Below are 24,752 nucleotides of genomic sequence, written 5' to 3' on the forward strand. Positions count from 1 at the left end.
TGCGCCACCACCGCCCGGCCCATAAAACTCTTAAAAAGGCAAAACAAGAAAACTGTATTTCCTTTTTCTTAACAGTTTTTCAGAGACTTACGTAAGGAGCACATACTCTGAATGCCCCTCCACCCCCACGACAGCAACCTGGGTTTGCCTTCTCTACTGTTTTTTTTCTATCTTTCCCTCACCTTCTTACTTTATATAAAAACAACCAGCATCAATTGACGGCTACTTAGGACCGACATCCCTCATCTCCCATGCTGCTAGGCAGTTTCTATTTTGTACGTATTTTTAGAGATCAGATTCAGTGCATCAGCTCTCACAAACTCTCTCGATGAAGCTTATGTACTTCTTCCTCCAGCTTTTCGCCAGAATACACACGGCATCCAGATGACTTCCATCAAGAAACGAAGATCCCCAGATGATGAACTGCTGTACCTACCAGTGAGTCCCCTTGAATTGTTTGTCACAGTCGCTTCATTTCCCCTTCCTTCAGCGTGCATTTCTTAGACAGTCCTCACCCAGTTCCTCGGGGAAAGAGGGAAGAACCCTCCCTCCCTGGAGTAAGAACAGCAGGAACTTAGATGATGCAGCATGTGAACAAGCACCATGGATTTCTCCTGGTGCTAGGGCTGAAGGTTGGAAGTCTGAGACCGAGGGCAACTTGCCCTTGATCAGGTTCTGGGGAGGACCCTCTTCTGAGATGCTGCCATCTTCTGCATATTCTTTCACAGGATAGAAAGCTGCATAGCTTTCTGAACAGTCATTTACAGGGCCACTGATCATATCCTCCACGTCTCAACCTTTGCAACCTAAATAGCATGCCAAGGGCCCCATCTCCCAACACCACCACTTTGGAATTTCGGAGTAAAACACACGAAATATAGAGAAGGGAAACACGTTCAGTCATAGTGGCAGAAGGAGGTATCAAATAAAGCAAAGATCTTTTCCTTTTAAAATCATGACACGATCCTTTCCCTTAGAATATATTCATATTGTGAGTTCTACTTCATCGCTCTCCCATTCTAACAAAGCCACCCCCGTAATGGGACATTTGCCATCAAATATTTAATTCGTATATCTTTACTTGTGACACAGCATTGCCATTCATGAACTTTTGTCATAAGCAATTCACAAAGTTGACAATGCAGTCACTAAGCTGTTCCACTTTCAGGGTACCCAAGGGTCATTTGATACATGTTTATCATAAGTAACAATCAACTCACAGCAATCCGCATGTCCATGTCTCTAAGCATTCACCATTTCTATGTGCAGGGAACCTTTGTTGTCCTTTAGGGAATGTTATAAACAAAGTCAAGCAAAGCAGAAGCCTTGTGAGGGGACAGAAGGCTTGGCCCAATTCTTATGTAAGACCATCCATCCCTTCTACTTGAGTGTCCATCACTAATGAGATCATGTCATTAGGTTATGGCTAGCATTCATTGGGTTCTTACTACCTTAGGTCTTTGCCACCAACGGTGGCTATTGCTGATCTTCTTAAACTTTGTAAGATGTTCAACCCTGATGCCATCCAAGTTGACACAGGTGACAGTGTCAGGAGCAATGACTGAGCTACCACCCTGGGATTAGAGTTTAAGTCGTTCAGCAGGTTCATTCGGGTGTGTATGCCTCCTTCCCAGCCTTCCCAGCCCTGGCTCTCAGAGAAACCTGACAGGCAGCGAGCTGAGGTTTCCAGTCTCACTTCTAAGGCTACAGATAGAAAGTGGATGTTTTCCCTCTAGGTAAAACATTACACCTTCTATACTACACTAATATTTCATGAAAATCCCAGTATGTGGTCATGAAGAAGCTACTGTGATAAATTGGACCTAAAGAAATGAGCAGTTAGACAAAATCAAGTAAACAGGATGAGAAAGGCCATGGAATCAATTCAAGTTGAGTGACCCATAGGCCAGTTCTCAAGCGATTGTAAGGAAGGATGAATGTTTGCCTTCCGAACATTTACCTTAAACTGAGTACCTAGCACTTCCAAGGTAATGAAGTTCTTAGGAGAACAAGGCTGAGGAAACACACGTGAAGGAGAAAATGTGGGGAGAAGAGGAGCCCTAAAGTCAGGGTGGGCATCTCGGAGAAAAGAGACCAGAGTAGGCTAATACCAGCAGAGGAGAAACTGGGCGCATCTGTCGTTCATGCTCAGGTCAATGACTGTGGAGCAGATACGTGCATAAGGTCTAGAATGCAGCATACATTCACCCCCAGGGCTCTGGGGGTTCTTTAGCCCAGCCTTCTCCTCAGTTAAAACAAGGTCATCCACAGAAAATATGAAATATGAAAATATGAAAATATGAATCAAATGGGCATAAGTAGGCTGGGGAAAGAACGCTAGTTCACAGCATCAAAGCATAGACAGGAGCATAGCTTCTCCTTGCTCACCTTCAGCTGGGAACTTATATACAGGACTCAGCTCATCTGTCCCTGTGTGTGTCTCTAACTGGCTGAAAAGTGCCAGCTATACTGGTTTTCATGTTGCAAATATGTCTTAGCCAGGAGATGTATTTACCAGTACATAAACCGCAAATAGTGAGATGCGACTGAGTTTTGCCTGGTCTGCAGCTCTTCATCCTCCCCGTTTTCTGTTTTTTGCCTAGGTGAGAGGCCGTGAGACTTACGAAATGCTGCTGAAGATCAAGGAGTCCCTGGAACTCATGCAGTACCTCCCGCAGCACACGATCGAAACTTATAGGCAGCAGCAGCAGCAGCAGCACCAGCACTTACTCCAAAAACAGTGAGTGTGCCACCGTCCTTGCGGAAGGCATGAGCAAGGGGGACTGTTGGCTGTTGGCATCAGCGGCAGGCTAATGGCAGAAGCTGACACTGACACTGTGTGGTCCATAAGAGTTTAGACGAGCTGGTTTGGCCTCCTTCTGTGTGTCGTGTGACATTTGGAGTGTTCACTTGTGTTCTATTACAAGCTCCCAGCTCATGATAACACTTACTAATACTCTGTCCTAACAACTTATCATGTTCAAAACCCTTCCCTCGTCACAGAGGATTGGCATGTGTATCTCCTAGGATACATGCAATCCCGTTTGGGGTACGGCTATAGGTAAAGAGGACAGAGGAGGTTTTCCTACGAGGAGGTAAACTGTTTGCCCGCTGTGTTAACTAGGGTTCTGAGACCTAGCCCTGTTCCTTGAGGGATGTCTCAGTGCAGGACAGAGTCATATCAAGTTTCTGTGTTTTAGCATCTTTGTTCTAGACTATCTTCCAGCATTACATTTTTAAATAAATGGGAAAGGTTTGGCAACCTTATTAGCATATGCATACAGTCTACCTTTCCACTCAGAGCTTTGGTGTTAATTGTTTTGTGACTAACAAGAAGAGAATAGCTCTTCTGAAAAGATGGGAGATTGGCCAATCAGAGCTCTGCTTATAGCTGTCTTTGGGTGCTTAAGTACCATCACTTGTGAGTTTAATATATTGTATATTAGTGCAGTGTTGCCACAGAGTCTCGGTAGATGAATGTCTATACTAGATTTTCGGTTTACTGGAGAAATTTCACACACTCAACCTTTCAGGACAAAACGAAGAGGTATCAAAAAGTACCTTGATTGAGAAAAGAGGTTTGTTTGCTATTTTTTTAAGCTACATTGATAATTTAGTCTAATAGTTATAAGGTTTGACCAAAGAAGATCTTTAAAATAGAAATGTAAGTGAGCGAGAAATAGTAGTTCTTTTCTGACATTATTGACTACTTCTACATAAGTATAAAAAGGGGGCAGTTAAGCAATATAAATGCTGCTGAGGGGTCTAGACTTTATCTCTAAAAACCATAGCTGACTTCTGAGTGGGGAACAGCCGAAGACTGGGAAATGAGCATGCCCCCTTCTCAGCTGAAAGCTGTTGCAAATATAAGACCCTTTTCGACTATCGCATCTCAATGGAAGCTCTACAATTCGTGACTATCATTTGTTCTGAAGGTCAAACATAAAATTTAATCAAGTGATTTCTTCGAGATACAGAATAATCTACAGGAAAATCAGAACACACAAAATTCTCACTGGCAACAGTATGTATTCTTTTGGATATCTGACATCAGTGGATGTTAAGATAATCAGGTATAGATTCCATTTAGTTCACTTATAACATGCAAATGAGATCCAAGGAATGCACCGCTGAAACACAGTAGACTTGCAGAGGAATAAGTAAGAGCGCCTTCCTCTGAGAATTGCTTCCAGTTAATTCTCAAAACCTTTAGCTCATCCAACACCAGTAGGATGAGGATTGTATTATATATTAATGTGTTGTGTTGAACTAGTTCTGAGTCGTCAGCTCCGACATTGTTTTTCTCGTTAGTGAAGAAAAGAACCATCTAGTGCAGGGACTAGTAAGCATTCTTCTTCTTCTGAAGCATGAGAGTTAGGTATTTTATGCATCTGACTGCAGATGCTCTCTTATAACCGACCGGTTCTATGCTTGTGTCGGGAGAACAGCAGTAGGTGCCATAACTCAATGAGGATGGCTGTCACATGAATATCTTATTATGGAGTCTGAAACTTGTATTTCATACCATGTTCTATGTCATAATTGCTACCTCCTCCATGTTTAAAAGTGTAAAAACCACTGGCAGCTCGTGAGCCATGCTGGAGAGCTTGCCAACCACTCTTGCAGGTGAATAGGCTCCTCATCTTTTTGTGTTCATTGAAGTGGAATTTCTGTTGGACGGGCACATCACAAAGTTATTGTGTGTATTCTAGAGAGGTAAGAAACGAGCACAAAAAGTCCTGAAGTCAGCTTCAGACGGCAGCCTTCCCCATAGGTCTCTTTTGTCCTATGACAAATAAAGCCTTTTTACTGAGATAACAAGTGCTCATGGTGATCTAATCCCTTTAGTAAAGCACACTATAATACGTGACTTTAAAATGGAAACAAGAATTAAGGCTTCTGCCTTCCGGTAGTTTGCATCAAGTAGTGAATTCCTAACTAAAATACTGTTGTAATATTAAGAAAGCTTTGCAATGATCAGGATTATATAAATTAAAGAAGCTTGCAAAGATTAGGTGAGAAAGGAAATAACCTATCTTTGTTTTATAGACTTTTTGACTCAAGTGGCTTGTTCTGGTCAAGGGCTCATGCTATCTGTGTTTATACTGTATAGATGAAAATACTGACCTTGTAGCTCTGTGTGAGGATTTTTCCCAAGTAGGTGGTAGCAGATTGATCGCCTTGCACTGCTCCCGGGGGAAGTTTTATTATCTCTTTTTTATGGCGCAATCTATTTTGTTGGAGAAGAAAATGTATGCTAAAGTTGCTAGCAAAAATGGTCTAAAAGATTTTCGGGACTTATTTTTATCCTTTTCCAGGAGTAGCTGAAGATGAACAGTAAGGAGTTAGCTGCACAGCTCCCCGGGTGTTTGTTGGAAACAGTCATGTGCATGGTTTTGAGCTGGTCTCTCACAGCTGTGATGGCTTGCGCATGGAGAGCTAACAGATTGCAAAATGAGATCTTTGCAAAATACAGATGTTTGGTCCAATTACATGTCTATACCATTATATATGTCTCCCTGATGATTGGCATGAATCCATGTAGGTCCTCCAGTTGCTATAGTGTTCAGCTGAGATTTTTTTTTCCCAGCTCTTTTATTTTCATGTGAGTCTCCAAGAGCAGGAGACAGGAATAAGTAGACAAAGAAAAACTGGAAATCTAATTTCCTGACAATCATTTGAAAAGAATAAATCAACTTAGAAAGTGCCTGTAATAGCCTGTGATTTCCTTTCTAAAACATAGTACCAATTTGATGCTGGTAAGGATTTTTTTTTTAGTAGAATGAAAATTGGTGAGAAAGAAATATACTTCCTACAAGGTGGCAGTAAAATATTTTCAGTTTAATTGCTTCCTTAGTCTCCCATTCTGTGTTTTCTCTCTGCTTGCTTTTCACTTGTGCATGGATTTATCATTTCTTTCTTTCTTTTTTTTTCAACCCTTCATGGTTACCTTCATGATCATAGGCTGTATGGAAAACAGATTTTGAACCGAGTTGCTATGATTCAAGTTATTATAGACATGCTTGGGCTTCGCCCTGTTAAAGACAAAATTATATTTCCATTTTCTTGCCTACAGTGGTACAAATATAGTTTACTAGTGCTCAAATCTTTTTACAAATTTTTACTAAATTCTACTCCCTTGCTGTCCCATGGGCATTGGTTCGTAATGCTAGGCTGTTTGGTTGACACCTGTTTTAGGAAGCCTTAACTTTTAGATTAAAGCCCATGTGACATGTTTTCTTTTTGTTTATTTGTTTGTTTACTTGTTTTCCCTGGAATTCACTGTCCTCTTTTCTGCTGTTCTCAGACCAGTATGGCTTCTTTACACTTTTCCTAGCTGTCATTTCCTTCTGGAAAACTGTATTTTGTTCTCTATGGAAAAGATTTCATTGCCTTACAATATATGCTGTGACACTCTAAGATGCCCTCATTCTATAGTGATGTCTTAACTGTGGCTCCATAGTAAACAGAAGCCAGAGGATGCTACTTTTGAGCAGGTTCTTCAAAACTGGTTCCAACCCTCACACTAAGTCTGGGAAGACCAAGCAAGCCCACAAAACAGCTAAGGCTGCAGCGAGCATCTCTTCCCATGTTGCTGTGGTTGCTTGGTCCTTAGTCTTGCTCTTTCAGTTTAAAGCCCTATCCTTTCTGTTCTTTTTTTTTTAAACCAGGACTGCCCCTCTCCTAGCTTCATGTATTAAGAAGCATACATTATACTCAAGATTACTAATGAATTTAGGAAAAAGTAAATGACACCGATATCCAAATTGATATAAATCATTAAAACTGCACTTCTAAGTTAGTTTATAAGGCCACCCATTTTCAGAACATTTGCTGGAAATTGCCAGCTCTGTAGACTTGGAAACAACATCGACAGCAAACAACCTCGTAGTTTCATGTTGTTCAACCCGACAATTATATAAAAATCTGAATTTTTATAATGAGCACAGTATTACTTTGGAACTTCACAGCTAAATTATGCTATTTTTCAAGACAGAGGTTTCTTACCTCTAGATTACTAATGGAGAAAAATCTCAGAGGTTAATTAAATTCAATTAGATCACTTCTCCAATTGTGCCTATCTCCTTTGTAGAGCTGGCCTTGCTTCTAAGTCTGAAAGTTTGAACCCACAGGGTGTATCTAGTCTTGCCTTCACTGGAATGCTGATATGATCAGCCAACTACACTAGGCTTCCCTATCAGAAACTCTCCAGACTTCAGCTTCCAAACACAGAAGTCTCCAAACTGGATCTTTAAGTTATAAGTTGCTTCCCCTATGATGTATATCCTGGCATATTTTGTTATGAACATCCCAATCTTGCTGGTACACTAGGTCATGGATTGAGTTGGAAAATAGCCTTGCTCCTTTGAAAGGACTAAACAAACAGGATTTGAAAATCCTGTCTGGGAAACAGTTCCCAACACTTCAGCAGGTTGCACAACCTTTAGCCAAATAAAAGGGCTTATTCTTGGCATCCTATGGCATAATTGATTTCTTAATTATGCAAAAGTTGCTTTCATGAGTTTGATATATGCATTTATAGGCCAAGTTTGTGACGGAGAGGATTAAGGTATTTACCCACCTCAATCGGGGCCCATACAAAATGCTCATTAATAGTTCTGTGCAGATGCATGATGACGCAGCCCCCACACTGATAAGATCTATTTCTTCAGACTTCAGAGTTTGGCTAGACAGAGCAGTAATGAGGCATAATAATTGGGTATGTGACATTTTTACAGAGGATCAAAGTTTATTCTTGTTTCTTTCTATTCCCTTTGTCAATTAATTGAGTCCAGTCGACCCTTGCCAAGCACGGTGCTAAACAGTGAACCTGCCTGTCACCATAATCCTCAATTGAGTCACTTTATGTTAAGAAATGGGCATGACTGGGCCACAGCTAGATCTTAGGGAGGACTTGGGACAATGCATTTTTAAAAATAAGATCCTGATGTATACTGCTGATTAGCTGCCCCCGCCTTACCTCGTTTCTCCTTTACATAATTCCTGAGAAGTAGAAGTTCTGGATGGCCTTAAAGGAGGCGTTTTAAAAGAAACGAGAGAAGCGGCATTCGAGACGGTCTGTGCCACCTGCACTATGATCATGAAGGTAGAAGGGTGTAGCTCTGTGCTCATTTGATGTGGATGCATGAGTCCTAAGCCTTCATTCTCTTTCTTTGGTTCCTCTCTGCAGTCTCCTTTCAGCCTGCTTCAGGAATGAGCTTGCGGAGCCGCGGAGAGAAGCTCCGACCCAGTCTGAAGTCTTCTTTAGACATTCCAACCCCCCAAACCGCTCCGTGTACCCATAGAGCCCCATCTGTGTTGGAGCACGTGTGTTTGTTGTGTTTCCATGTGTGTTTGTGTGTGTGGGAGCGCGTGCATGCGTGTACATGTATCCGGCCCTCACAAACAGGACTTGAAGACACTTTGGCTCAGAGACCCAGCTGCTCAAAGGCACGCAGCCACTAGTGAGAGAGAATCTTTGAAGGGACTCAAAGTGTTACAAGGAAAGATGCTTATTGCAGATTTTGTATTTTTAGAGCCTGCCCTGGTTGGGCAGGAACTCCAACTGTGCTTGTCTGTGAGCTTTCTATTGTTTTCCCAGGAGGGAGGGGGATCCCTTGGGCTGAGGCATTACAATGTTTATTGGAATCCTTTTCTGTTACCTTCTGTTGTGTTTCTAAAACTCATAATAAAGCTTTTGAGCAGGTCTCAAACTTAAGATGTATTTTTAAGAAACAAGAAAAAAAATTGTTATTGTCTGTGCCTAAGCAAATTGTGTTGACTGGGAGTCTGGGCCCTTTGAATGTTGGATATGGAGTAATACTACAAACAGTAACAGACAAAGGTGTCAAGGGGACTGGGTCGGGATTCTCGCTGAGCAGTTGCACCATTCATGTATTCTCTTCCTACGGAAGGAGAAAGTTCACTAAGGCTTTGCCAGGTCCAATCTCTGCCACTGTACATTAGCATCTGCTATGATACTCTTCTTTGCACACTCCTCAGTGGTTGTTGAGATGCTAAGGCAGGTAAGCTACTTTTATGGTGTTAAGAGGAGTTGAAACTATCCCAGAAATATAAGCAGGTACCTGCCTCCTGTTGTTCAATGCTGGGAGAGCTCCAAGTCTCCTCACCAGATCTGTGATTGATTTGTTTAATTAGAGCTGCTAGCCCTCAACCCTGCCTACCAGAGAACCAGCCAGATTTCTCACTACCACTCATGTGCATTTATCTGGGAGACTTCTTCTCTGACTGAATGATATTATAAGCATACAGGTATTAAAATCAATATCCCTAGCCTAGAAATTACAGAGAGCCAATCAAGTTCTCCTTCCTTTTCACGTATTTCCCCAGCTCAAAAGGACTGTCTCTGTTTCTTCCTTCAATGTCCCTGTCACCTCGCAATCTAACCGGCTCCCCAGCACTTTCTCCTGTGTCATCAAGACAACAATTTCTTGTGATAGAGGCTGTTGCTTTGTGGATGTGTGGTTTTAATTTTCAATAAACTTTTGCATCTTTATTTATCTTGTAGTTATTGTTTCTGTCTCTCTTGCCCCTCCCCCCCAAGTGCAGTATATTCTCATATCTTAGGCATTGCAAGTGCTATGCATGGGTCTAAATAATAAGAGTTAGAGGGCAGTCACTGTGGTCTGGTCTCCGTCTCTTTTGTAATTTTATTTAAGATATTATATCCAGGTTAATACTCTGAAAAATTAGTTACAATGCCTGAGTCAGTGGTTCCCAGCCTTCCTAATGCTACGATCCTATAATACAGTTGTTCTTCATGATGTGGCAACCCCCAACCAGAAAGTTTTCTTTGCTACTTCATAACTGTAATTTTGCTGCTGTTGTGAAGTACAATGTAAATATTTGATATGTAGGATATCTGATATGTACCCCCAAAAGGGTTGTGACCCACAGATTGAGAAACATTGGTCTAAATGAACAGGCCCCCTGTGAATACTTAATGTTCTAGAGTGCCAAAAGACATCTGAACAAGTTTTGACTTTGTTTAAAATCAACAGATTTACTAATTAAAGTTAAACTAAGTTCAAATGTATCAGATAGTTAGGTTTGTATATCATATAGTCTTTAGCTAGTAATCTAGAGTGCAGCTAATATCCTAAGTTTGGGGATTTAAATTTCTATGTGTTCCGGGCTTTATGTTATTGTAATTACTCTTTCCAATGAAGTTTTAATAAATGCACCAAAGCAAGTAGCAGATAAAAGCATAAGACAAAAACATCTTGACAAGAGATTAAAGTATATTAGTAAATTCTGATGCCCTTGTTATATTTCAGTTAGTAACTTTGAGCCATAATTACTTAAAGAATGAGAAAACATTCTTAGATTATTTTTTAACATTTCTTTCAAAAACATTTTTCTCTTTTAGCTATTCTTATGTAAATTTTCTCTGTATTTATAGCAACCTTTATATGATTGTGTGTATTTAAAATGATGGAATATATTTCTTTATTATGGTTGACCTTCTAAAGAACTCTTGCTGCCTGTGGTCTTTAGAGTCAAGCTTACCCAGAGCACAGGCCACAGACAGGGCCTGTCCTTGGGAAATACTTAAAAGAGGTGCAATTATTTTTCTACTTATTCCTGTTTTTTAACCTTCCTCATATTCAGAGTTTTCCTCCCCTTCTCTATTCCTTTCCCCCTTTCTATATTCAGGCTTCTAGAAATGGCTTGGCAAAATATTTTTTTTTGCTATGTCTCCAAATTTGAGTTGAAAGTTTTAGTTCATATAATGAAAGGATTTAAATGAAGAAAGAGGAGCAAGCAAGGGTTCAGAAGGCCTTAGATACAGCCTGGAACTTAGCATGAAATTTATCTTTCACCGCAAAGTCGTGAAAGGCAGAAACAGGAAACCCAATTTCTAATCCCAGATCATTTAAAACAGCGGTTCTCAACCTTCCTAATGTTGCAACCCTTTAACGCAGTTCCTAATGCTGTGGTGACCCCCAACCATAAAATTATTTTCATTGCTACTTCATAACTGTAATCTTGCTACTGTTGTGAATCATAATGTAAAAATGTGACATGCAGAATATCTGATATATGTGATCCCCCTAAGGGGTCATGACCCACAAGTTGAGAACCACCGATTTAAAAGCACATCTAGCCCTGGAATTCTAAATGTTATTCTTAGAAAGGCACACAGAAGTTAATGGTTTGAGAGTTAAAAACCAGGAATTGTGAGCTTGGTGATAAATCAGATTGGTGGTAGAGAATTTGATGACATGTTTAAGCACCTAGGTTCAATCACCACCACTGAAAAACAAAACAAAACAAAACTGTGACTTGGGTTTACTAATACTCTTCTAAGTATTACTAGCGTGCCCAAAGTATCTGCTAAGATTATAGCTATAGGAGACTTAGCTATCTGTATCTTTATAGCACTTGGGTTCCAGAAAACCCTAGTAAAGCCTCACAGAGGCCCTCTAGTAGAAACCATACCACACTGTCCATTAGAGCAGCTGTCATTGCAGTTTAGTTCTTGACCTTTGGTGGAGTGGGTGACAAGAACAACTCAGCATAGCTTCTGCTTCCTTTTCGATGTTTTGGGGGACTGTTTACTCAAGGGCCATGATATTGCACTTGTAATGGCTTTTGACTGTTTTTCAGGGTCTTTGTATTGGCTGTGACTTTCATCCAGGATCACACATTTTCCTAAGTGTGTGATGGCTGTCCATTTCAGACACTGTGGAGTCAGTAATGATCACAGTGCCATGGCCTTCATCTTTGTATCCATAAAACTCACTCATGTTCTAGTGGGTGCATTCAAAATTTATGACCCTTTTGACATTACCCAAAATTATTTTTAAGTCTACTCAATTAAATATATGTGTCAAGGCTGGCCATTTCTTCTTATGAATTTGTATGTTGGTACCTTACATTTCCTTGACAAAATACTTGACTGACCATGTGGGCTGTAAGGGAGTAGAAATGGATGAAGATTCTCTGTGTCTCTAAGATAGTGGGCAACATCCAGGACTCTCACCCGAGTTCCTTCAGACATCATAGGCACTCTTGCAGAGCCAACCTGAGCTTGCCCTAAGAAAAGGAAGTTCAGTTGTGACATTGATCAAATTCAGGCACTTTATAAATTTATCTTATATTGAGAAGCTAACAAACATTTTAATGGCTCCAAAATTCAGATTTCTTTACTGTTCATCTTTTTTTTCCAGTGCCTCTTCCTAAAATTAGGTTTATTACAGTAAAAAATAGTCAATTGAATAAGTTAGCAAAATATTAATGACCACAGGTTTTAGCAGGACATAGGAAATAGCAATACATTGTGACTGGAAGTCCAGAGGCAAGCGCAAAGTTCATCAGTAACATACTTTTATCTTCCCGATTGCAGGATTGCAGTTACTAATGGTTAAAACTACTTTTTTTTTCCTGGTTTTTCTGAGATGGGGTTTCTCTGTAGTTTTGGAGTCTGTCCTGGAACTTGCTCCGTAGACCAGGCTGGCCTCAAACACACAGATCCACCTGTCTCTGCCTCCCGAGTACTGAGATTAAAGGCGTGCGTTACCACCACCCGACTGGTTAAAACTATTCTTATCCTTAGCTTTGGCTCTATGTTCACCTACTTGGGGAGATGGAGAAGAACATGGAGACTTTTCAAATTAAAGATCCTATCTGAATCTGGAGTATGGGTGACTAGCTCTTAGCTACATGATGGTAGCCCAACGAAAGGTCAGAAGCAACAGCTTGAATACCTCCCTACTACCTTACTCTGTACTAGATACAGTCTGGATTGATGTGAATGTGCTGACTCCCCATCAGGCTCCTGAAACACAGTGGTGGTGTGGACTTAGAATTTCTTGGTAGCTGTTAGATTCCCTTTACATAACCATTGCTCCTTGCCTAATTTGGCCTTTCACGTTTCTCTTAGTATTTCAACAGTTTCTTGATCCTGCAACCTTGTTACCCACCATCATTTTATTTCTTGAGGCATGTCCCCCCAAAAAGAAAAAAAAAACAATCAGGGACTAAGTGCCAGGAGACTCTTTTCTATCCTCAACCCAACCATCTAGCAGTGAGTACTGGGCATTTGGGCATATTTTCTCAGCATTTCATATTTACTCATTCTTCAAACATTAATAATAATTATCTGTTCACCATGTGCTTCCATACCACAGTGTGGCATTTTCACAATAGTGGCAATCATTTAGACTGGGAGAAAGACAGCCAGGTAAACTGAGGTGTCTCATAACAGCGGGAGTGTGGGGGGAGCGGGTGTTGCACAGTTATTAGATGATGCTCATTTGTACCACTTGGAAAGGGTTCAAGAGAACAAAATGTAAAACAATGGTGGAAAATGTAGTTGTTTTGTAAAGTCATTCTAATTTCCACAAATAACTGGAGAGTGTGTTGTTTGCTTTACCCAGCCAGGCAAGTGCTCTGCACTAATGTAGAAAACTATGGGGAATTCAGTGCATCTTCAGAAATTACCCAAAATACAAATATTTAAGCGGTCATTTAAAAGTTTTTAAATTTTACAAAGCATTCAATATTGATATCCTTCACAAACACATAAAAATAAGACCCACATAAAAAGTTTAATTTGTCTTTTAATATATTTATGAGACTGTGACCGTGGTTGAAAGGGGGCAAATCAGGACAAAATTGATGAACTGTTTGATGAACTGTAAAGGAGAACTTCTCCCATCGTAGGCTGGGAACGGGCTCAAAGCCTCGTTCTATAGTCTTAGCAATTAGTCACTGTAAAGGCTATGGTCTCCACAATCGGTCTTTAGTATCTCCTCTCCAGTTTCTAGCTCCGTCCTCCAATGGATGAGGGTGGTTATCCCTGCTAGAACCACTACTATGAGAGTCTCTCAAAGATGAAAATGATCATTTTAGATCTCCTGCTACTAACAGTGTAGCTCATATGGCAAGGGTACATGACTGGCCCTATTGTTTACATGGCTCTAGCCTTTATATGATTACTATTTTTTGTGCACATATACACATATGAAAGATTTATAGAAAGTCACCACCCCAGTGGTTCTCCTATGTAGAATCACGGTTGGCACGCACCGGGTCTTCTCACAGCTCATGAAGATCTCAGCTGAGGAAATGTATTTATGCCGTGGGTTTTCCGTAGGACTGCAGGATATTTGACAGCATTGTCAAATGCCTCAGATGACTGACTCTTTCAGATATTTGCTGTGCCTCCCAAATGCCTGGGCAAGTTGTAAATGGAAGGCTTCAGTTGCAAATAGAGTTTGGTATCTTTCTGTTCTCTTCATCAGCCTGTGTACCTTGCAAAGTTCTCTCAACTTACTGGTTTTAAGATTTAATCAAACTGAAAAACAAGAGACAGAAAGAAGATGGAGGAAATAAGAAGAAAAGAAGCATGTAAATGTTCCCTCTCACAAATGAGATACTAAGCACTCTGCTGTGTACAGTCCAGAAAATAGTGGTTTTTGTGATGGCTTTGCATCCCTTCCTTTGAGTCTCTCATGGACAATCAAGGACTCTAGGTCATTAATCATGAAGAGTATCTGGCCCATGCATAGTTCTAGGGCAGGTTTTAATCTAAGGCAAGACCTGCTGGAAATGACTGGTCCCGCTTTTCAGTATCCCATGCTGACCACCGTTTCCATGTTTGTGTTCCTAGGACCTCGATGCAGTCTCAGTCTTCGTACGGTAACAGCTCCCCACCTCTGAGCAAAATGAACAGCATGAACAAGCTGCCTTCCGTGAGCCAGCTTATCAACCCACAGCAGCGCAACGCCCTCACCCCCACCACCATGCCTGAGGGCATGGGAGCCAACAGTAAGCATCTCTCTCTTCAGCTGCCAAAGGATGCACAGGGCTAGTACAGGAGAACGCTTTAAGGTGCCACAAATGTTCTTCTCTAAGCTAAGTGCTACAGAGGCAGAGGCCACCACAGTTGACTGACTTGGCTTTCCCAGTTAGCTTCTCATTCTTGAGGTATGGGTTTTACTTCAAAACACCGTCATAGAGATAGACGTAAAGGTGAGAGTCTTCCCTCGGTGGGGATAAAGATCTCACTGAGACAGCCCAGATGGAGGCCCTCCACTGACCATCTCTGACACAGTTTATGAAAAGTGTATCTGACAAGAGGGAAGAAGTATGGAGCACTAGACTAAAAGCATAAAAATTATTGATTCCCCTCCGGATCCATGCAGAATTAGCTGTGCAACGGCAAACAAGTTAGTTCTTTGCTCTCCTGCTCCATCTCTACAACAATCCCTCTGCACATTTAGCATTTTATGAATCTCTGGCTTTATAGTCTGACTTCATTCCATATGCAGTAAGCAGGGAATCAATCCATACGGAGGCTTCCCCTTTACTTCTGTACGTATATGAATTCCTCATAGTAACTCACTGGAGATATGAAAGGCAATGCAAAAACTGGATCTAAATAAGTAGATACTAATTGGCACATAGCTTTTCGAGAAAGAGATTTGCTTTGTCTATTATAAGTAAGCCAGACAAAAGGGGTGCAGAGATTTGAATGAAATGAACAATAGTAAAAATGCAGAAGGATAATAATATCTTCACAGATAGAGAGAAGGGAACACTATATGGTTCCTAAAATTCCCACTCAACGAAAAGATAAGATCCTATCATCTGGTCCTTTAAAGTCCCTAATTATTGTGACCAAATCCTTGATTTCTTTTTCTTTGGAAATCCCAGCCTATCCAAAAGAAGCTAAGAGAGCCTTCGGTTTGTCTGTGGTCTGGCAGCCCGTGTTGATTTCTCATTGAGATAATCTGCCAACAGGGACTTTGCAATAGGCTCCCTCTCTCATCCTGATAATGCACCCCGAGGTCCCAAACCCGACAGCAAAGGGAAGCCATTCAACTTTATTTTCTTTCTTGTAACAGTAATTAAAATATCTCCACTTGCTCTAGCGACAAGATAGTGGTAGCAGTAACACTTGACATTTACACAACTTTCCACAGATTACATTGTATTTATAGTACACAGCCCTCTGCTGCACGCAGAGATGTCTGAAGGGAAGTAGATGGAGAAGTCTCAGAACTGTACTTTGCAGCTGGCTACATCACACAGGGGTCTTTCCCCTGAGCCATACTTCTAGTTCGTAAGGAAGACACAAATTATATTCTTATTTTCTAGATATATTATTTTTTCCAGAAAACAAAATTTGTTCCATAAATTTTATTAGCACTAAACTTTTTGGGAGTGGGCGTGTAAGTGAATACTTGAAGCTCATGGTTTTACAAAACGTCCAAAGTATTGGTGATATTGGTGAATTCAAGTGGATTATATAACAGAGTTACAATCTGGGATTTTTTTTTTCTTCCTAAGCATAAGGTTCCCAAACCAATACCATAGCAAGTCCTCCTGTTTCCACACAGATCTTAATGACTCTTGTTTGCTCACATCCCCCTCAGGACAAGCTTTTGGGCATCTCACTGTGACAGGAAGTCTGCTATGTCTGTGGGGCTAGAAACGTTGATGAGAGCTAATCTCTCGGCTACAGGAGATGAGTTTATCTTATGAGTGCATAAGAGAAACTGAATTGTAGCCCATTCTGTCCAGAAGACGGAGGAACACATCAGCTTAGGGGAAAGGAACAAGAGTGAGAAGAGAGCCCTAGGGGAACAAAGCTCTAGAAGTCTGTGATTAGTCTGGAGTTCTGGTTCTATTCTGCTTGACTAGGCATGGAGTGTGTGAAGGGATATAGAGAAATTAGGTCACCCTTCCCTGCAATAAGAAAAACCAAACCCACAGCTTTCTGGTAAAACTCAACAAGGCCAGGTAGACCCCTGGGATGCTGGGGAACGATCATCTAGTAACCCTCTCTATTCCTCCTGCTTCCGTCCAGTTCCTATGATGGGCACTCACATGCCAATGGCTGGAGACATGAATGGACTCAGCCCCACCCAAGCCCTCCCTCCCCCACTCTCCATGCCGTCCACCTCCCACTGCACTCCCCCACCTCCGTACCCCACAGATTGCAGCATTGTCAGGTGAGTGCACGCACGGCACGTGCTCCTGGGGCCCGGCCCTAGGCGTCTGAGGGGGGGAGGGAAGACACTGGCAAGGCTGGTCACACAGTTGAGAAGAAAGGACGTTGTCCTGGGATTTGAGGAAGTTGAGTCTGATTGGTAGGGTGGCCAGCATAGCTCTATCGAGAAGGCCTCTAGCCAGTGTGGGGCAAGTGAAAATGTGTGTATGTGCACACAGGTTTCAGACCTGTTGCGTGGTCTTCATTTACTCCTTTCTCCCTCCTCGTACTACAGGTCAGTTGTGGCCCATGGATTGGTGCTCAGGGCTGGGCTTCCCCAGAGGGACAGAAACTGGCTCTCCTACTCCCTTTCCTGCTCTCTAGGCCTCACAGCTCTTAGTCACCACGGGACCATGATTTTGGAGTTGGATGTCTATAACATACCTTGATATTAGCAAAACTCTGAAATTTGAAGAACCCCTGACACTCCCCTGAGAAATGGGGATACTCCAGGGAAGCAGGTTTCTTATGGCCAGAAGCTAACAAAGCCTTAAAGATGCTTCTCACAGAGGCACATGCAGCTCCGTGGTCCGTGCTTCGGGCGTGTCCTCTGCTTCTGGGCAAGCATGCTTTGTTCCTTTGGCTGCTAGTCGAGCATGTTTCGTCCATGTGCAATGTTAGCCACAAAGGTGATGCAGTACCTGGCTTAGCTCAGCAGAAATTGATTCTGGGATGAGAGTGACATCACCAGTCTCAGGCTAGTACCTCAAAGAGAAATATCTGTGTGTTAAGGATATAGATCAACATGTATTGATATTTCAGAGTACTAGCCTGCAATATTTCAACTGTCTAAAACATTCTAAGAAACCCCCAAACACAAAATAGTAAATGTAGTGATTCTCAATTTGATGTGACGAGACAGGAGGCAAGAGGACTGGGGACCTGACCACTGGACCCTTCACCTGTACCCTGCCCCCATGACTCCTCCTGCTTTTGTTCAAAAGGATACCTCAGATTGCCAACTGAAAAATCGTCACCTTCTAGAATGCTTATGCTCAATTTCTGTGGTCAGTTTACCTAAACTTTGAGTTTCTAGCAATCCTCAAACCTCAAATCCAAGGCCTACACATACTTCATTTGCCCCCAGACTCTTATGCAGGGCATCCAAGGGCAAAATAATGGGTTTTCCTTTATCTCGCCAATGCAGTTGGGGTGAACTTTCTTTTTCTGTTTCCTCCTTCCTTTTCCCTCCTCCCTCTGCAGTTTCTTAGCAAGGTTGGGCTGTTCATCATGTCTGGACTATTTCACGACCCAGGGGCTGACCACCATCTATCAGATTGAGCATTACTCCATGGATGTAAGTAACGGTTAGACTTTTCTCTTTAGTACAATTTCTTCATTTTTCTCCCCGTAGTCCATACGCCTTATAGTTCCATCCACGCCAGTTTTAGACTTTGTGTTGGTCATGCTTCTAATCCTCAATTCTGATGGAGCCCATAACTCTGTCAGAAAGATTTTCCAGGTTAGAAGCTAAGCAATCAATAAAGCTGACCATTATGCTATGGCTTAGTGTGCCCATGTGTATACAAATGAGAAAGAAAATATAGAATTTGTGCAATCAAGAAGCTTTAGTCTCAAGACAGGTGGCTGAAAACCAAGCACTTGGGAGGCTAAAACAGGAGGATTGCTTCAGCTCAGAAGTTTGCAACCTGCTTGGGCAACATAGTGAGGCTTACTCAGAGATGGGTTGCAATGTTCTCATTTGTCCATTTAAATCACCAGGCAGGAGAACAGGAAGGACATACAGAGAAATGACAAAAGTGTCATTGGCCATCGTGAGTTCATAGTGGTACCACCAAGAGAAGCCTGGCTGTAAATCTCTAGCCTGTGACCCTGTTCACTGGCTGTGTCCACCTCTTCTTAATGTAGAGCTTTAAGGATGAGTCAGCTGTACCTTTCAATACTGTAAGACCCTCTATTCATTTGAAATGCTGTCAGCCCAGCTCACTGCCCCTATGGTCAGGAATGATTACTGGCCATAAGTCTGCGTCCTGGGCAGGACTTTTAGTAGCAGTGAAATTTGAGGCTGTCACTGCCTCTCGGGGTCTCAATTAATCCAACTGAGTTACAAATCCCTCCCCTCTGGCTTGGAAAGTCTTTGCAACAAGCTGCATGTGATGGAACTTTTTCAGGCTTTCCACTCCATTTCTTGAACTTTTGCATACATGGGAGCTACTTTGTTTGCATTTCAGCAACCTGGTTCTCTGCCTCCCTCCTTGGCTGCTTTTTCTAGCGCTCTCTGTGGCATGTGCTGTCCTCCGTTCTAGCTTCCAGATGGCACTTTGGACTGATGGGAGGAGATCGTCTCTGCCTCTGCTGCTGTTTCTGTAGTGGGGACTCCTTCCCCTCCTTGAGCACCGATGCTAGAGATGCCCCTGCAGCATGACAATGTCCCAGCCCCATAGAGATCAGTGTGTACCACGCTTTCTTACACCCATCCCTCCCAACTCTAAATGTTACTCCTGGTGCTTCCTTGATAGAGCCTACCATAGGTAGAAACTATAGAGAATGCTTCAGGAGTTAAGTTCTGACAGACTTAGACTACTTGAAAATCACGTTTCTCCACGGATGAAAGCAGTGTGGCCCTGTGTTTGAGAAATACCCGTAATGGAGTCCTATGTGGTAAAACAGAAAGTCCGCTGCTTCCCTGTGTCCTTACAAAATACTCACTGGTAGACTTGCCCCCTCTGGGGAGTGCCAGGATTCTCCTGCAGCTGTTAAGGTTCAGAGGCGATTCCCACAAGTCTGCCTCTGTTGATGTTGCCTTGTAGTGGTGCTGAGGTTACACAGAATCTTGGGCTCATTCAGAGTCTCAGAGGTATAAAGAATGCAAGAAGCCATCTGGCATGCTAACTTAGTCTGTTAGTGGATCATTGTCTTCTTACTATGCATTCTTCTGCTATAGAAGATGTTAGGGTCACTGTGATGGTCTGAAACACAAATAATGGGACAATATGACAGCATGGTGCAGGTTTCTGAGTTGGGACATTTTGGAAAACGATTCAGTTTTCTCGTCTTCCCCTCAGCATCATTTGGTGCACTTCTGGAAACAGACACCTCTTGTGTCTTTGCAGCAGTCTGCTATTTTAGTGTCCTTTTCTGCTGGAGGATTTTGAATACATTGAGTATCTTCAGATGCAAAGCTGAGCTCATAATGCAAATGAGAACAGTATAGTATCTGTTTTGGAGTTTCGAGAATGTCATACCCACCCTCACCTATGAGCCCATAGTATCTAGAATGCAAAGCCACAATTGTCTCCAATGCATCCAAATGGGGAACTAAGAACAGATGCCATCTGCTAAGCTGCTTTCTGCCCACCTTGCTGTTTCATTGAGCTGAAGCATATCAAACAAGCTAATGCCAACCAGTGCAAGGCATGCACCATGCCTACTTAAGACTAACCCTGCTGGAAAGGTCTCTTGTCCCTCCCATAGTGCCTAGACACAACTGCTGTGCACTTCGATGCTCTTTATCCACACACCCTATGACCGTTCAGTCCATAGGATAATTGTAGTTATTCATAAGTTCACAATTTATTTACCTTGTAATAAAATTTCAAGGCTTGTTAACCTAATCTTCTATTATTCTCTCCATAAAATGGGTATAAAAATATCCAGCACTAATTTCAAGATTAAATAGTATTGTGAAGATAAGCTAAATAGTTTGGTTCTTAGGAAACTCTCAATCCCTACAAAAATTTTGTCCTCCTCCCCTCTTCCCCCACTGTTAGGGACACTCCATAACACCTTTCTCCTGGTGGCTAAAGCCCCACAGATTTTAAGAATCTTACATTTCTTGTTGAGATTTTTGCCCTCTTATTTAACTACTGTCTACACTGTTTTGCACAGAGAGAAACTAAGGCAAATAAAGAATGAGTGAATTGTTGTCTGCAGCACACATGCCCCACCTGAGTCCTATTTTCGTTCTCAGTAACATAACATCTGGAAGTCGGTCAGAAAGCTTTATCTGCCAAATTAGTGATAATAAACTCAGATCATTTTAAGCCCAAACACCAAAGAATGAAAAACAGCATGTAATAAAGGATTAGGTGTCTGCCCTCTAATGTCTGGGCTCCTCCCTGTCGCACAGGATTTGGCAAGTCTAAAGATCCCTGAGCAGTTCCGGCATGCCATCTGGAAGGGTATCCTGGACCACAGGCAGCTGCACGACTTCTCTTCACCCCCGCATCTCCTGAGGACCCCAAGCGGTGCTTCTACAGTCAGTGTGGGCTCCAGCGAGACCCGTGGTGAGCGTGTGATTGATGCCGTGCGGTTTACTCTCCGCCAGACCATCTCTTTCCCACCCCGCGACGAGTGGAATGACTTCAACTTCGACATGGATTCCCGTCGCAACAAACAGCAGCGCATCAAAGAGGAAGGGGAATGAGCGCCCACTGCAGGGCTTTTCCTGTCTTTTTCCACCCCCCAGCCCCTACAGGGCACACTTGCTTGATCTTCAAAGCATTCTTGCTAGCGCTTCTCCTTTTCCTTCTCAGTCTGGTTTCTAAAGGGATGGAGAAGTAAGAGGCTGCCTGTTGCCGAAAGTCTGACCTGTCACCTAATTCTGATTCTGGCTTTAAGCCTTCAAAACTCTTGCTTGCAGGATGCGTTGTCCTTGCTAGATAGAAGTTAGCAAAGAAAGCAGCGGGTCTCTTTAAGCAGCAGAGAACTCTCATTGACTTTTATAAAGCATTTTCAGCCTTATAGTCTAAGACTATATATATATATATAAATATATATAAATATATAAATATACAATATATATTTTGGGTGGGGGTATTGAGTATTGTTTAAATGTAATTTAATGGAAAATGAGTTGCACTTATCAGCCTTTGAAATTTGCTTGTTTGGATGATTGATCTGTCCCCCTTTATTTGGGGTATCATGTATGGTGGCAGATATGTAGAGTTGAGTGGTCGATGTGAATAACAGTGATGTATAGGTCCTCTCAGTTCTTCGGATGTTGAGCATTGAGCACACCAAACCTGTGGATGCATCCAGTGTGTTTACCATTGCTTACTATGAGGTAAAGCTGTATATATGTACACAGTTTCTCTGTCAGTATATTTCATGTTACCGGTGTCCATTCCAGTCGGACTGGTTCACTCGGTGGCTATTACAAGCAAAATTTTATGTTTGCTTTTTGTCACACACCATAGGAAAGGAAAACCTCTCTTGCTTTTGTTTGAGAATGAAGAAAGCATTTTTTTTTCTTCTGGAAATCCTTACATGGTCCAAGTCAGCTATTCCAAACATCTGATGGGACATGGCCAAGTATACAGTGGCCCCTTGACATTTAAGGCCCAACAGTTTAGTATTTAACAGGGAAATATTTACTGCCATTAGAATAGCCTTAAAACTAAATTTCACTACTGGATTGACCAAGTAAAAATACATATTCACCGCTTTTGTAAGAATTTAGGCCAATTGGTCGGGATGAGTGGAATTTGTCTGGTTTTTACAGGGAGTTGTGATATCTATTAGGAATATTCTGGAAAAACGAGCCTGACTCAAATTCTGAATCTCCACTATAAAGAGAGATGTCTCATCCAACTGTGAAGTTAAGTTCCTCTAGAAGCATGGAGTGATGCTTGGGAAACAGACCTTTAAAAGCCTTTCCTGTCCACAAGACACTGCATGCACAGGCTGGTTTGCCTCTCTTCAAGGTCTGGAATGAGGGCAGGGGGTTGACACCTAGAAACTGAGGAGTGCAGTGTTCACATGGCAGGAGCTGCACTTCCGTTGTTTTCCTCTTGATCCTCAAAGCAGGTGTCAAGATCCAGTTTTCCACCCAGCCCATTCCAGGCTGTGTAGACATAGAGATGTCCACAAGTCAAGGAAAACGCTTTTCACTGAAGCCTTTTAAACCACTTCACAAAGACACTTGTCTTACACTTTATGTCAGCATGCAGCAGTCAGTGTTCCTCCTAGACGTTTTGGAAGCATTTCCCAATGGAAAGCATATGTTGTGTATATGCTAATGAGCTCCCCAGTCCTGCCATGTACTTTGATAAAAGGCTGTCGTTCATTGCACATGACATCCCATTGGTATTTGAAAATGCAAATGGGCGAATGTGCCTCTGAAATGTAATGCATGGCCTTGACCAGAAAAATCTTACATTGTGTATGTGTGTGTGTGAAATTGCATACCGTGCTGTTTTGTTTGTTTTGGTTTTCTCTTTGGGGATGGTTGGGTTTTCCAGAACCACAGCTGAAACTCTTTTGTGGTTGTTGATATATACACATATACATACACATATGTATATGTATATATATCAGAAATACCATTTAGTGAGAATATGATGTCAAATAAGACAGGATGCCTTAATTGTAAGAAGGGGGGAAGGGAAATTTGTTTTTTAATTTTTTTTAAATTTTGTACGTTAAAGAGAATGAGTCCTTAATTTCAACGTTTTGTTATGTTTAAATGATGAGAAACATTATTAATTTCTGTAACAAGTTCACGGCTTTGCAAATTCCCTTAGTTGGAGAATGAAGCTGTGTCTTGGCCAGGACAGGAAGACAATGACTTCCTGGGTGTTGTGAGTATTGGGGCTGTTTGAGCACTGTTAAGGTGGCACTGGGGACTCTGAGGCATTTCAGCACTATTTAGGTGGCACTAGGGACTCAAAGTTTCTGTACTGTACCCTATGATTTTGGCGTTCGTCATGAGCCACAGGTAGGCACAGTTCCTCTCCTCGCACCACTGTTAAAAGGGCGTGAGCAGCCAGGGATGCAGTGAAAAGCATGGAGAACAGACATCCGCTCAGTGCCTCTCACTGGAGAGTGGGATTCCTTTGCTTGGCGACGAAGTCAACAGGATAGAAAGCAGAATGTTCTTTATTAACCCATTTAGCTTTTGTTTCCTTGATTTTTCCCCCCAAGTACGTATGTGGGATGTTGACTATGAAAGATATGTGGGTTTTTTATTTTTATAATTGTACAAAATTAAGCAAATGTCAAATGTTTTATATACTTTATTAATGTTTTTTTCAAAAGGTACTTTCTTATAGACATGATACTTTTTTACTGCTTCAGTTGCTTGTCTTTTGGTATTTTTGTGTTATGGGCTTTGGTGAGCCAGAGGCAAATCTATAAGCCACTTTTGTTTGCCAGGACATGCAATAAAATTTAAAAATAAATAAAAATACGTGAAGAAATTGTGTTTGTGTGTGTCCATGTGTGTGTCTATTTATACATCCTGCCAACCTCTGAGCTTATTTCTCTTACTGTGGAAGAGAAAGAAACACTTCAGTTAAGGTCAAAAAGAGTTTGCTATCCAAGTAGGCATGAGATTGCAGAGTGTCCTAGTTATATTTCATTTTTGACTGTTCTATTTTTGATTTTTTAATAGAAAATAGATTCTTTTTTTTTTGGTTTTTTTTTTTTTTTTTTTTTTTTTTTTTTTTTCGAGACAGGGTTTCTCTGTGGCTTTGGAGCCTGTCCTGGAACTAGCTCTGTAGACCAGGCTGGTCTCGAACTCACAGAGATCCGCCTGCCTCTGCCTCCCGAGTGCTGGGATTAAAGGCGTGCGCCACCATTGCCCGGCTGAAAATAGATTCTTTTAAGGTCATGATTTCCTCTCCGTCACCTCCTACCAGATCCTCCTCACCTACCCAATTCCACACCTTCTTTCCTCTCTCCCTCTCTTTAGAAAATAGACAGGAAAAATGTAGATAATTCACACACAGAAAACACATAAGAACACAAAATTTGAAACCATGATATA

At 41.8% G+C, this 24,752-nt stretch overlaps 1 protein-coding gene across 6 annotated transcripts in view; it reads left to right on the plus strand.

Moving 5' to 3' along the window:
- Tp63 (tumor protein p63) overlaps window positions 1–21,410 on the plus strand; it is a 200,070-nt gene extending 178,660 nt beyond the window's left edge. For 2 of the 6 annotated variants that reach the window (XM_005344766.2, XM_005344773.2), the window contains exons 9-14: window positions 356–438; window positions 2,604–2,740; window positions 14,639–14,796; window positions 16,841–16,985; window positions 18,227–18,320; window positions 21,114–21,410. In XM_005344766.2, coding sequence (XP_005344823.1) covers window positions 356–438; window positions 2,604–2,740; window positions 14,639–14,796; window positions 16,841–16,985; window positions 18,227–18,320; window positions 21,114–21,410 — 914 coding nt within the window. Of the gene's footprint in view, window positions 1–355; window positions 439–2,603; window positions 2,741–8,191; window positions 8,307–14,638; window positions 14,797–16,840; window positions 16,986–18,226; window positions 18,321–21,113 lie in introns of those variants that run through there. The other 4 variants (XM_005344768.2, XM_026785790.1, XM_005344769.2 and 1 more) reach the window with 2 other exon arrangements.
- Window positions 21,411–24,752: the final 3,342 nt, after the last annotated feature.

The sequence above is a fragment of the Microtus ochrogaster genome, chromosome 2 (assembly GCF_000317375.1).
Source record: "Microtus ochrogaster isolate Prairie Vole_2 chromosome 2, MicOch1.0, whole genome shotgun sequence".
Classification (NCBI taxonomy): Eukaryota; Metazoa; Chordata; class Mammalia; order Rodentia; family Cricetidae; genus Microtus; species Microtus ochrogaster.